The sequence below is a fragment of the Eumetopias jubatus genome, unplaced genomic scaffold (assembly GCF_037043125.1).
Source record: "Eumetopias jubatus isolate StellerSeaLion01/CBP00866 unplaced genomic scaffold, mEumJub1_p1.0 scaffold_8, whole genome shotgun sequence".
NCBI classification, from domain to species: domain Eukaryota; kingdom Metazoa; phylum Chordata; class Mammalia; order Carnivora; family Otariidae; genus Eumetopias; species Eumetopias jubatus.
In genome coordinates this window covers 4,154,509-4,167,957 of record NW_028274814.1, presented here as the reverse complement: position 1 = coordinate 4,167,957, position 13,449 = coordinate 4,154,509, and the positions used below count along the sequence as shown (strand labels likewise).

The window sequence follows — 13,449 nt, the reverse complement described above, 5'->3', positions numbered from 1 at the left end:
AGAATTCTAAGAGATTTTATCAAGTAATTTGATGATATCATTTGGAGGAAAAAGTAGCACACGTATATAATACACATACATATAAACAAACATACAAACAGATGCAAAAAGAGATCTTAATACTTTCATTCTAAAATTTTAGCCTTGAATCAGTAAAACATAATACAAACAACTGGTTTATATGGAAGAGTTAGCTCTTATCTTTTTTCAACTTTATATTTTTATTCAAATTGTGTTTCTGGCAACTGGGACAAGCTAAGGTTACATGTTTGTCAATATTTGTGGAAGAGACTTTTTGCCTTGATATGTAATCTAATGAAGTTGTGGACTAAGTTTTAGGTGAGTGACTGAGAAGATGTCTAGTGTCTATCTGGCTCATCAAGTGGACAAATCACTAATTTTGTTTACAAATAGCCTCTTTCTCTCTTTTCAACCTGAAATGGTTGCATTTGGGGGTCTGAGTCTCTTGAGATCTCTTCATAGGGGGTATGGGGGCTTAATGTTTAAGTGACTATAGGGAACTGAGGGGCTCAAGTTGGAAAGGGAAAGCCTGGCAGGGTAGGCAGAAGGGTGAGGGAGGTTGGTGGTTAAAGAGGGACATACCAAAGGATTCAAGAGAACCTTAGTGAAGATTGAAGGTGATAAAAAGAGGAAAGAGAAACATTTGTGATGGGAAGGGAGAGGTTTCAAAGGTTTTCAGTCAATTGAGAAGCTCCCATGTTCTTAACTTTTGGTACCTTTATACTTAAACAGAAAACTTAGGACTCAGGGCGCCTGGGTGGCTCAGTTGGTTAAGCCACTGCCTTCGGCTCAGGTCATGATCCTGGAGTCCCGGGATCGAGTCCCGCATCGGGCTCCCTGCTCAGCAGGGAGTCTGCTTCTCCCTCTGACCCTCCCCCCTCTCATGTACTCTCTCTCTCTCTCATTCTCACTCTCTCAAAATAAATAATAAATAAATCTTTAAAAAAAAAAAACAAACTTAGGACTCAAACATAGCTTCTGTTCCTTACAGATTAGCCTCTTACAGATAGAGAAGCCTGGAAATCTAATCCAGCCTCCACTTATCTGAGACTTTAACCAGATTCTGGAGTATACTCAGAATCTTAAGAATCAAAATCTGTCCCTACTAGCTTCAGTGGACATTTGCATGGAACAATGGTTTAGGAGTTGGACTCACCAATGGATCCTCAATTAATCAGGAGTTAAGACAATGGCTTAAAAAATGCAAAAAAATTGAGGTCCTGGGTGAGTGTTCTGGAGTCCAGTGATGAATCTGACTCTATCTGAGTCACAGCCCTATCACTGTCAAAGAGAAACAAGAGCTGGGCAGTAAAGTGGTAAAATCAGATTTTCAATGTCAATGTTGGCCTTGGCTGCATTTGTCTCAAGACCTAACTGGAGGAGGATATACTTCTGGGCTCAGTATATACTCATGTAACTATTGTTGGGCCTCAGATATTTGCTGGATGTTGCTTGGGGACATCAGTTCCTTGCCTTGGAGGCCTTTCCATAAAGCTACTTAGAACATGCAAGGAAGGGCAGAAACAGGGAGAAAGAGAGGGAAAGAAGCAGGGAGGGAGGGAGAAAGGTAGAATCTAATCTCAGAAGTGATATCCTATCACTTTTGCCATATCCTATTCATTAGAAGTAGAAGTAGTCATGAGGGCCAGCCCAAAAACAAGGGAGGGTAATACAACAGGCATGAATACCATGAAACAGGCATCACTGGGAGCCATTTTAGAGATTGCCCACAAATAGATTGATATGAGATTGTGAAAACTCTTGAACTGAATGCTAAGTTAAGTAGTTTGGTTTTCAATTGTCAGAAAGGAAGAACTGCTTTGTATTGATCCCATAATTCATAAGGTCTTACCTATATATTGTAACTATAAATATATTTCATTTCTTTTGCTGATATAGCTGTCCTAGATATCACAATGCCTTGTTTGGCTGTGGAGCTGGGATATCGCTAATATCAAGAGAGAGTTTTCTCAAATGAGGTGGCATGTTCCCAGTGCTCTTGGGCCTGGCTTCATAGGGAAGCCAGCTTATCACCCTGTGCTACTGGTGATAGAAACTTAAAATTTAAAAGGAGTGAAAGAAAAATATTTAGAACTCCTACTACTGGACATTAGATTGCATTACACAAAAGCTCGGTCATATGTATATCTTAATGACATATTTAAGAAGTGAGTGAGTCTGTTTGATTAACATGTTATGACATATTTAAGAAGTCTGTTTGATTAACATGTCTTTGTTTTCATACCTGTTTTTAAAGTTGCTTATTGAAATAGTAGTCTTTTTAAAATTAGAGGTTAGGGTAAGACCTATTATCTTTTCTATGTGTCAGGAGCTGAACATATTTTTCTATAAAACCCTTAGATATAGGAGGATGATAATACTTTAAAAACATGCTAGAGTAAAATGAGATAATGTTTATCAAATGCTTTTGTATACCATGAAGCACTGTGTGAATGTTATCATTATCATGTTATCATTTAGTTCTGTCCAGTTATCTACATAGTCCATATGAAAACCCATGGTTGTATATTACTTAATATATAGACTAACTCTTATCACATATAGGCCCAGAATGTGTAATGGCTCACATATGATAGAAAATTATTTCCTTATGTAAATACTTCCAGGAAGTTCAGGGTCCATGTTTGTGTTAGGGAGTCCTGCTCTACAGGGTCATTCCAGTATCCTGGCATATGGAGGTTTTGCCATCTCACATTGGCTTCCTGGGCCACATTAAGCATAGATACCCAGCTACCAGAAGAGAAGGTGGAAGACCAAACATGAATCAGTTTTCATTGACCAGGCTGGAAGTGGTACACACCATTTTCTTTCATAATTAATTTACCACATTTAACTGTAGGAGGGACTTAGAAATATAGACCAGTAATGTGCCTTAAGAAAAGAAAATTAGTTTGGTGAACATCAGAAGTCTTTGACACAGGTGAATAAGGATAAAGCTACCTAGTCTCTGTATGAAAGAAACTCAGTTAGGTAAAATTCAGGCCTGGGATAAAATCTAGAATCAACAATATGCTATAGGAAAACATGTTATCTTCCCAAGGGGTAAGTTATTAATAAAATCACACTCCTGAGGTCATTGGTTTCTTATATTTTTGATCACACACCTCAGTAAGTATATTTTGAGCATGCATTCTCAATATACTTTTACAATTTTTTTAAATTAAAAAAATACTATCATTAGTATACTCTGTGTTAGTACCACCATATTAGTATACTCTTGGCATTTGAATTATAAATGCTTCAAAAAGAATATTAAAAAGATTAAATAATTATGTAATGGATATGTTTAAAATAATGTTTATTTACTATAAATATAATCGCTTCTCGGCCTTTTGGCTAAGATCAAGTGCATTTACTATAAATATAAAGCCCTTTTTGCACTCATTTAGAAATACAATTTTGCTAGTAGTTCATCTTCTACAGTGTTTCTTCCAATGCCAGGTATGATCATTTCTTAGCTTTTTTGATACCTTAATCTTACAAAATTGTCATATTTAAAAACCTGCTTTGAATGATTTTTTTAAAATAATTTAGTATGAACATTTGGTGTGCATGTTTAGTGTATTTAAATTTAGTATTCTTTATCACAGATCTCAAGTGTCCCAAATGGAAGCCCAACTGACAAAAGGTAAAACATTTAAAAATATTCTTTTTCTAATCTTTATCAATTTATATACCTAAATGGTGAAATAGCCATTCTAAATTCAGTATCATAAAACTCCTTTATTTATATCTTTGCTTACAATATTGTACTCTTCGGAACTAATTTTAAATAGAAAATGTTTAAAACTTTAGATGTTGTCAAAGACCAACAGTTTTGGATGCTGTGAAAAATCAAAAATTTTAAGTGAAAAGTTTAAACTAAGGACTAGGTATGGTACAAAGCCACTTTCCTCCCCACATCCCCACCCCACCCCCTGCCTCCCTGAGCAACAATTAAATTTTCAGATAATGAGAAACTGAATATGACCCATTTCTTATTAAAGATTTTATTTATTTATTTGAGAGAGAGCACAAGTGGGGGGAGGGACAGAGGGAAAGGGAGAACCAGACTCCCTGCTGAGCAGGGAGCCAGACTGGGTGGGGGGGTGGTTAATCCCAGGACCCTGAGATCATGACCTGAGCCCAAGGCAGACGCTTAACTGACTGAGCCACTCAGGCGCCCCTGAATATGACCCTTTTTTAAAATGGTTTTTGTGTGAAAACAATTTTTATTTATTTTCAGAAAAATACTTATGGGTGGGATTACTTACCTCACTGAGTCATGACCTCAATACATAAAACACTTAAATTTTTTTGCATTTCATTTTTGCTTAATCACTTTATGTATATGTATATGCATGCACGTAAATAATTGAGTTGGTTGATTTAATCGATTAAATCTTACAGTTTCATTAGTGAGAGAGTCTGTTTGATTAACATGTTATGATTCACAGACCTTTTCACAAACCTGTCAAGAAACAGAAAGCCTGAACCAGATAGATTAGTGGAACAGTAAATTCTGTCAATAAGAGTTATGTTGCTCTTCGATGAGAATAAACTATGGCAGTGTTTCCTTTCAGTCATTCACTTGAATTATTGAGAATTCAAATTCAATGTACATGAGGCACTTATTCTTTAATTATACATAGCTTAATATATAAAATTTTGGCTTTGATTGCCACGCAGAAAAGAGGAAAGAATTATTTAGAAATGTGCATTTCTCTGCTTCATTACTATTTTTAATATTTCTAGATTATAGACCCAGATGAATTAGCAAGAATTAGGTAATAAATATTATGATTAAGGTCTAAAAGTTTTGAAAGGGTCCATTTTAATGTCAGTAGTGATTATATTTTTAAAAGTATGTTTTTAATATTTCAAGAGAAGATAGACATTTATTTGTTGCTTTGCAAACTTATGGGTAGAGTTCTTGTCATTTATTACTTTGCATAATGATTATATCTGATCAGTATTATGAATATTTGAGAAGGTATAAGAAAAAGTATTAATAATTATCTTCAACCTTAATTGGAGCTTAACCAGCTTATGAACTGTAGAAATAGGAACAAATAAAGCATGATACTCTTTTATTCATGTTAAGACTATGGTAGAGCATGGCATACTACTATAGTTTTTCTATGGAAACATCATGAAGTAATAGGCATTGGGGAAAATGCTGGAAAGCTAATGTCACCGTGAAGAACATGAAGTAATAACTTTTCATATAAGTTGTTTTAATATTGGGCATTTAGATCCTGCTGCTGAATTTGATAGACTATATTTGGTGAATCTGAGGAAGTAGAAATATTGGCTTAAACAGAAGTATTTTAAAGAGAATTTCTAGTCTCAATGAGAGAGTAAGGCAGTCTAAGTTACTTTTTATGAGCTTTTGGAAAAATCTTGAAGATGGGTTATGATAGTGTTACTGTGAGTTACTACTCTTGCCAGCCCCCATTCTACTTGGCTGATAAGTCACAGTTAATAAGAGTAATAGTGGGAAATGGAAGAATGGAAGAAGGGTTGGATGGGGAATAATGGACTAAGGATGATAGGGAATATAAGACATCGAGAACAGAAAAAGGTCATAGAATGAATATAAAAAAATTCCTCTTAAATGGCTTCCCCCCTATTAGTGTTAATTCATATAAATGTTCCCTAACTTCAGGAGGAAGATTATTCAATTCAGTTTAGTTCAAATAGGGAAATATGGACTGAATTTCCATGCTGTGCAAGGCACAGTGCTAGGTCCAGGTCCAGGGATCGCGTGCTAGATAGTATGAGGAATATAAAGATGACAACTGTATCATCCTTGCCCTCAATGCATTAAATGTTCTAGTAAGGCAGACAAGACATGCGCAAAAATAAGTGCAGTATAATGCAGAAGATGCATTCTATAAAAGGTTACCAAAAGGTTGCAGCAAAAAGGAGGAAAAGTTATTTCTGGCTTGAATGAGTGTAATAGTATTTAATTTAAGAAGGACAGGTGGGTTGGATTTTAACACGGAAATATGAGGAACAGGTGGACTGAACAGTTGAAACAAAAACAAGGGTGTTTAGAATCTACACAGTGTGCCAGGGAAAGACCAGTAATTTTTTTTTTTAGTTTAAACTGAGGAAAAAATGGGAGATATGACATGAGAAAGGTTGCTTTAGCTTGGTAGATTTTATAGAATTTCCCTTAATAGCTGTAGGTTGAATATTGCTAAATATAATAAAAAATCAAACTATTAAGCACATGGCACTATATTATTCATGAAACTTCATTTTGGGTTACTTCTTAGATCCTAATAGAATTTCTGAAATACTTTGGAAAAGTCTCCCAAACCTTCAGAGTGGATGGGAGCGAAGTAAGGAGATCCCACCTGAACAGACACATGGTATTGATTACAATAAAGTACATTTATTTTTTGCACTTTACAACATTTAGCAATTTGTTTTGGTTAGGGAATGAGTTAGTGGCAAATATTTAATCAAACACAATAGATGTTAATAATTTAGTGTTTCACATCAAACGTGGTGTTAGCTTTTCTTAAATGTTTTATAGCATTGAAATTTACACTTTTTGGATATGAAAATGTAAACTGTTTCTTGGTGTTTTATTTTTAAGAGTTATACATCCAACCTAATTCTTTCTAAATCCTTTTTTTACAACTTTCCCCCAACACTAAGCACAAAAAACATATACAAAAGAGGAAGTGTATTAATGTGTCCATTTTTTCCCATAGATTAGATGATTAGCTATTACATTTATTCATTCATTTATTCACTAAACTCAATCATTCAACAAATATTGTCACCTTCATATGCCAGGTATTCTTTTTTTAAATTTTTTATTGTTATGTTAATCACCATACATTACATCATTAGTTTTGGATGTAGTGTTCCATGATCCAGGTACTCTTTTGAACATTGGGTTTTACTGATAAATAACAAAAATAAGCTTTCTTTTCTTGTGATGTTTACATTACAGTGGGGAAGACAGGCAAAAAAACAAGTAAGAATACATGAACAAGATAATTTTAGAGAGTAATAAATGAAGAGAACAAAACTCCCTTTCTGATAGGGAGTCACAGGGAAGGCTAATTTAGATTGGTGGTCAAGGATGATTATTATGTATCAAGAAAAGGGATGTCTAACTGTGAAATAAAAAAAAACCTGTCATAATTTTTTGCCTCTTTCCAATAAGCTACAAATGGAGATTTACCTTTTTAAAAACCCTAAAGGAGACTTTATAATTTCCCCCAATTAATGGTTGCACAAGTAACATATTACTTGTGGTCCAAATTATAGACATTAGTTAGATTTTATAGAGGAAAGCTTACAAACTAAGAAACAGTAGAGGGTACAATATCTCCTGAGCTGTCATTATTCTGCAGGAAAGTATATCGAATTCACCATGGAAAGTGCTCCTGAGAGGGACTTGCTCCTCACATAATCCTACAAAATTATAGAGGCATTGGGAGGGGATAGAGAGCACCTAGTCAAACCATGTAACAGTGAGAGATTCCTGCTTGGGTCAACGGTCTTGTTAGAAAAAGGATGCTCCTGGAGTAGTAGGCATTTTGTATGTTAACATAGTCGGTATTAGTGAGAGTTATTTTTCCATTCAACAGTCCTGGTGAGCCAGCTCTGCCAAAACACCAAAAGGGAGAATGGAGAGAACTACCAGGGCCATGCCATAACAGAGATTTGTCTGTCCTCTGTCTACTTCTTGGTCTTGGGGTCTCACTAATAGGTCTCTCCATTAGCTCCAGCTGACACCTGGTCCTGATCATAACAATTTCTACAGTATTGCCTGGGAGAAAGATGACAGTAGGGTCCCCAGCTGGGGTAGGTGTGGGTGTAAAACCAGCATAAATAAATAAATTCACAGATTATAAGCTTTACTTCCTGGACAGCCAAAGAAGGCTGTTTTGGAATATCTGTACAATATCTGCAGTAAGAGAGGAATTTATTCATTATCTCCCTTGATATCACCACCTCCAACCATTTCCCAAGGTCAGACATGTTCATGCCTCACAAACTGAGATCTGTTATTCCTTCTTGGAGATGAGCCAGCTTGTCATTTTTTTGGAGCGATAAATTTAGCAGGAACCCCAAAGTTACTCTTTTTCCCTCAGAAGTCACCTGCAGGGTTAGAAGAGGATGTTTGCAGAAGAATCTGATGCAAAGACAATGTCCATCTTTTAAATGAACAGTCTGATTTGTCCATTCATACACTGAGATCAGAGTGGGGAGTAAAAAAATAATGGGAATAAAATATTTATCTTGAAATAATCTTTTCTTTCACTCTTTAGTTCCAAAGTACATTGGAATTCAACCAATGCAGAGAGGCCCTTACAGGTTATGCCATCCTATAACTTGTGAACAACAAGGGGAAACTGGATTGACAAGCACTGTGGAGGTTGTTTTTAAAGAAACTGGCTTAGATGGCAAGTAGAATAGTCTTGATGAGCAACAATGGCTTCTCTGTCTTTTAGATAAATTCCCTGTTAAACATCTAGTTCCTTCATAGTGGAATAGAATGGAGATGGACCCAAGACCATAGGAGACACAAAGATCATACATTCTTGATTGACTTTTTTAGATCAGATATTTTTCTTTTAGATTTAGCTCCTTCTTGTGGGCATGTACACATGAAAAATAAGGATTGGGGCACCTGGGTGGCTCAGATGGCTAAGCAAGCATCTGCCTTCAGCTCAGGTCATGATCTCCAGGTCCAGGGATCGAGTGCCACATCGGGCTCCTAGCTCAGCGGGGAGTCTGCTTCTCCCTCTCCCTCTGCCACTCCCCCTGCTTATGCTCTCTCTGTCTATCTTTCTCTCAAATGAATAAATAAAATCTTAAAAAAAAAAAGAAAAAGAAGGATTGAGTTTGTTACTAAGTTGCTCTACCTATTTCCTTGGGTAGGGGGTGTCTCAGAAAAAATATGTGTATTTAATAGTTTTGTCCTGCGTGGCCCAATGGCCTGACAATGTCACTGGGCCATTAGCAATGGCTCATGAGTGTTTGTAAAAGTATAATTCAATCAAAGAGTGTGCTCTGTGGCTATGAGCAAGGCCTGAAATTCACCTAATTTTGAAGAATGTCCAATTCTATGGGATTTTAACAACTTACCATTATTCTGGTAGACAAATGCTGTACCTCAATAGATTTTATGACTTTTGAGACTGTTGGATCAGTGAATCATACTTTCTTGTCAGGTGGCAAATCTTATAGGCAAGGCAAGGGTCTTACTAAGTCAATGGTATGGTTAAAACAGCAGGGGAGTATCTCTGTGCCCAGTGAGTGTGCAGACATATTTTATTAATTTGGCCAAGGTCCTAAGGACCAGGATTGGCCCTTTATTGGATGTGCTAAGTCAGTTCCCTTTTCAATAGAATTTTCCAGGCTTATACCACCTTATGAGATTTTGGTTTAGAGAAGATCCATCATGGGATAGGAATGTTTGTTTGAAAAGTGAGAAAATCTGCCCCATTGGGGCCCAATAATAGGCCAAGAGCATGTGATAAATTTAGCAGTGGGAAGAAGTAATGGAGTTCAGAGTCCCAGGAACTGACAAATAATTTGAAGTATTGTTGCCAAAAGCTCCAGTCAGCAAAAGTTAACTTACATGTCATGTACCTGTAATCCCATGAGTCTAAAGAATATAGCAGATATAAAGTTAAAACTTGCTTTTGTGATGCCTGGAACTTTTCCATAGCTTCTTAATGTAGGAACTTCCATTTAAAATTAGTTGCTCTGATACAGATGCTTTGAAGAGTCGCTAGGTATAGAATGTGATATCATCAGTACTTAAAGAAGAAAGTCCTTTGTGGTTGGGGCCTGCAGAGCTAATAAATTTTCTTGTAAAGGATGTAGAATATATCTTTTTGGTATTGTCCAAATAATGATCCCCTTCCCAAAATTCATTTGAATGACAGGGTCATGGATTGTGTTTTCATTTAAAATTATCTTTAATGAGAGGTGCCTAGAAAATAAGCAGTACTTCTTCAGTGTTGGCCACTGTCTTCAGTATACTAGAATGTCTGGAAATTGCTAGCAGTTCACGTTGTGCTGGTTTTACTCCACCTGTTGAAATGTATGTCAGGAATTTAAATATTCCCAAGAAATATTAGTAAAGGTTACATGTTGCCTGTCTTTCTGCATACATGTATCAGTAGTGGCAGCAATTTATTCAGTAGCTGGTATAATAACAAAGACTTAGGGGGGATACAGTTGGTTTTTTTTCCCACTGTTGAAGCTTTGACTATCATACCCAATGATAGTTTTTTTTTTAAGATTTTTTTTAAGATTTAATTAATTAACTTATTTATTTGTCAGAGAGAGCATGCAAGCAAGCACACAGAGGGAGAAGCAGGCAGAGGGAGAAGCAGACAGAGAGAGAAGCAGGCTCCCCGCTGAGCAGGGAGCCTGATGTGGGACTCGATCCCAGGACCCCAGGATCATGACTCGAGGCCAAGGTAGATGCTTGGCCTGAGCCACCCAGGCGTCCCCCCAGTGTTTTTTTTTTTTTAACTAGATATACTGGCATTTCATAGCATCCCTGCATGCATCAAATTTTGTTTGGAAACTAATTTTATCTTTACCCTCCCTGTATGCAATATTATTGAATGATTAGTTCAGACAGTTCTTCCCAAGTTCATGTAGTTGGCCAATAGGGTAGTTTTCCAATCAGCATGGCTTTGTATCTGTTCTGGGTTTAGTATTCCAGAACTCCAGTGTCAGTTATATAATCCAAGAGAGAAACAGCAAATTTCATTGTAATATAAAGTACAAAAATAGTAGCCCTGTGTGTCAGGGGTTCCTAAGACCACTCGCATTACTGAGAGAACTCAGAGGATTCAGCATATGGTCATTATCATGGCTATGATTTGTTACAGCAAAAGGTTGCAAAGCAAAATCAGTAAAGGGAAAAGTTTCATGAGGGAAAATCCAGAAGAAACCAGGTGTAAATTTCCAAGAGTTCTCTACCAGTGGAGTCACACAGGATGCTCTTAATTCCTCCAGCAATGAATTATGACAATACATATGAAATGTCAAGCTCATTAGAGACTCAGTGCCCAGGGTTTTTATTGAGGCTAGTCATGTAGCACCCTCTGCCTGCCATGTGTCAAAATTCCAGGCTCACAGTGCAAAGCAGGTATTCTGTATAAATCACATTATTTGTGCTACCAATTTGGGCACAGTGAGCCACTCTTATCAGCTCTGGGAATTGTAGGAACCCTCCCTAAATCCAAGTTCCCAAATGCCGGCCAAGATTCAACCTTGCAATCAGGTCATTCTAAGGATAGCAGTCTCAGTGTTGCTAGGTCCACTCTTTGCTGTGCAGTACACCCCCTTGACCAAGGTATTTTTACAGTAAAAAATTATCATCAGTGGGTCCCCAGCCTCCCGGGTGAGACTAACCTGTAGTATTAATCTCAGTTATACCCTTTAGAAGTCCTGGACTTCGCTTGTAAAACAAGTCCCATTAACCATATCTTAGAAAGCCAAGTGACTTTCTCTTTAATTTTTTATATTGATCTTTTCCTTATCTTACCCAAGGCACCAATTCAGGAATTGGACAACTATGGTCAATAAGTTGAAGCTGACCTGAAGGCCTTCTAGGGCTGAGACAGTGTCATGACAGTCAGGTCACACGCACAAGAAATTTAATCCCAGAGAGGCCACATGGTACCCCTGGAAACAAAGACTTTATAATTGTTAGAGCCCCCCGAGAGGACATACTTTAGGCAGGCAGTGCAGGTAAACGGGGTCCCAATGTGGTCTCCCACCTTAGGGTTCCTGGTCCAGACTGATTGGTTTAGTTGAATCATTTTGTTTTAGAAGGACTGCTTAAAAGCAGTCAGTTCCAGTTTTTCTTGTGAATGACACCAGTTAATGTACCTGGGAAATGTAGATGACATCTGAAGCTGTTCCGTGTGGAAAGTGCAGGATCCCCACCCCTGCTATCTCATCATCAGCACTGTCAAGTGCAATCTCAGGTCTCTGCACTCAGTTTGAATTCAAGGTACTCTCAGCAGCTCGGAATGGCAGCACAGAGCATTTTCCTCAGGAAGAAGGGAAAACTTCTGGAACAGTTCTGAAAAACAAAGATTACTAGTGCCCTTCCCCTCCCTAGTGCCTCCTAACGTGCTGGACTTTTGTTTTTTATCAGATGTTACAAGAATCAGTGTTTTCATTTAGTAATCAAAACTTTACATTCTTTCCAAATGATGTTCTACTTTCATCTAGATCTTTTGACTAGAAGGGTTGTAAAGAAGGACAAAAGCATTTTTTGCAGAAAAGCATTTTTATACATCCTAACCAGAAAGATACAACACATTTAGGAATTGATCAGGACAAATTCTGAATTTTCAAAATTTTCAAAATGGGTTTATGTAACCTCCCATCCCTTTTGTTCTGATCATTTATCTAGTGAGCCACTTAGAAAAAAAAAGCAATCACTTTGTGGGAACAGCTGTTTTTTTTTTTTAAGATTTTATTTATTTATTTGAGAGAGAGAGAGAGAGAACGAGAGAGAGAGCGGGGTCAAGGGAGAAGCAGACTCCCTGTCGAGCAGGGAGCCCGATGTGGGACTCGATCCAGGGACTCCAGGATCATGACCTGAGCCGAAGGCAGTCGGTTAACCAACTGAGCCACCCAGGCCCCTGGGAACAGCTGTTTTTAATAGTCAAAAGGACCTACTAAGGTGTGTATACCAGGAGACAAGTGAGAGAAGTAGAGTCAGAGTATCAGTCCATTGTTGCAAACTGCAACTAATCCAGCAAGTCAAACAATAATCAACAACCAGAGTTTGATTTGTTAAGAGCATGCAGTGGCCACAGTCCTTGAGATGTGCCCTTCCCCAACTTGCAACTTTTATCAGGGAAAGTGAGGAGTGTAGTTAGTCTCTGTATATAGAGTAGATCAGCAGCTGAATTTAAGATGGTTTCTTCAGAGAACAAGCTCTTTTCTGTTGATATTGGTATGTGATCCAGATGGTGCAGTCTGCATACATGATGTTTTTGGAGTTTAGGGACTCAAAGACAGGTGTCCTAGATCTGGAGCTGTCCCAGAGTCTGATTAAGCCTTTCTGCTTTTCATCCTTTAGAATAACCCATGCTGAGGCTGAAACAGCCCATAGCAGACAGTGTCAGGTTTTAGCTGAGTCAGGTCCAGGCAATTAGGATCTGTGAATTAGCTTTTTTTTCTTTAATTATTATTTTTATTAGTAGCAAACCTGAGATGTCATAGAGATAGAGTCCTGTTACAAGTCCAAATATCAATCAAGGTGTTACCAAACCTTCTTTGTCAGTCTTAGAGCCCAAATTGACTCACTCAAAAATATGCACATCAGGCCAGAAAAATCATCATCATTAAGGGTCAAATGTCTAATTTTATAAGAACCTATTAGCAACCAAAAACTGCTGTTTAAAACTC

General features: G+C 37.4%; 1 protein-coding gene and 1 pseudogene across 1 annotated transcript in view; both read left to right on the top strand.

Moving 5' to 3' along the window:
• Positions 1 to 13,449, top strand: part of CCDC7 (coiled-coil domain containing 7) — a 395,691-nt gene that overhangs the window by 158,209 nt on the left and 224,033 nt on the right. The window contains 1 exon segment of the mRNA XM_088025513.1: positions 3,633 to 3,670. Coding sequence (XP_087881639.1) covers positions 3,633 to 3,670 — 38 coding nt within the window.
• LOC114222443 (U2 spliceosomal RNA) lies at positions 3,359 to 3,494 on the top strand (annotated as a pseudogene).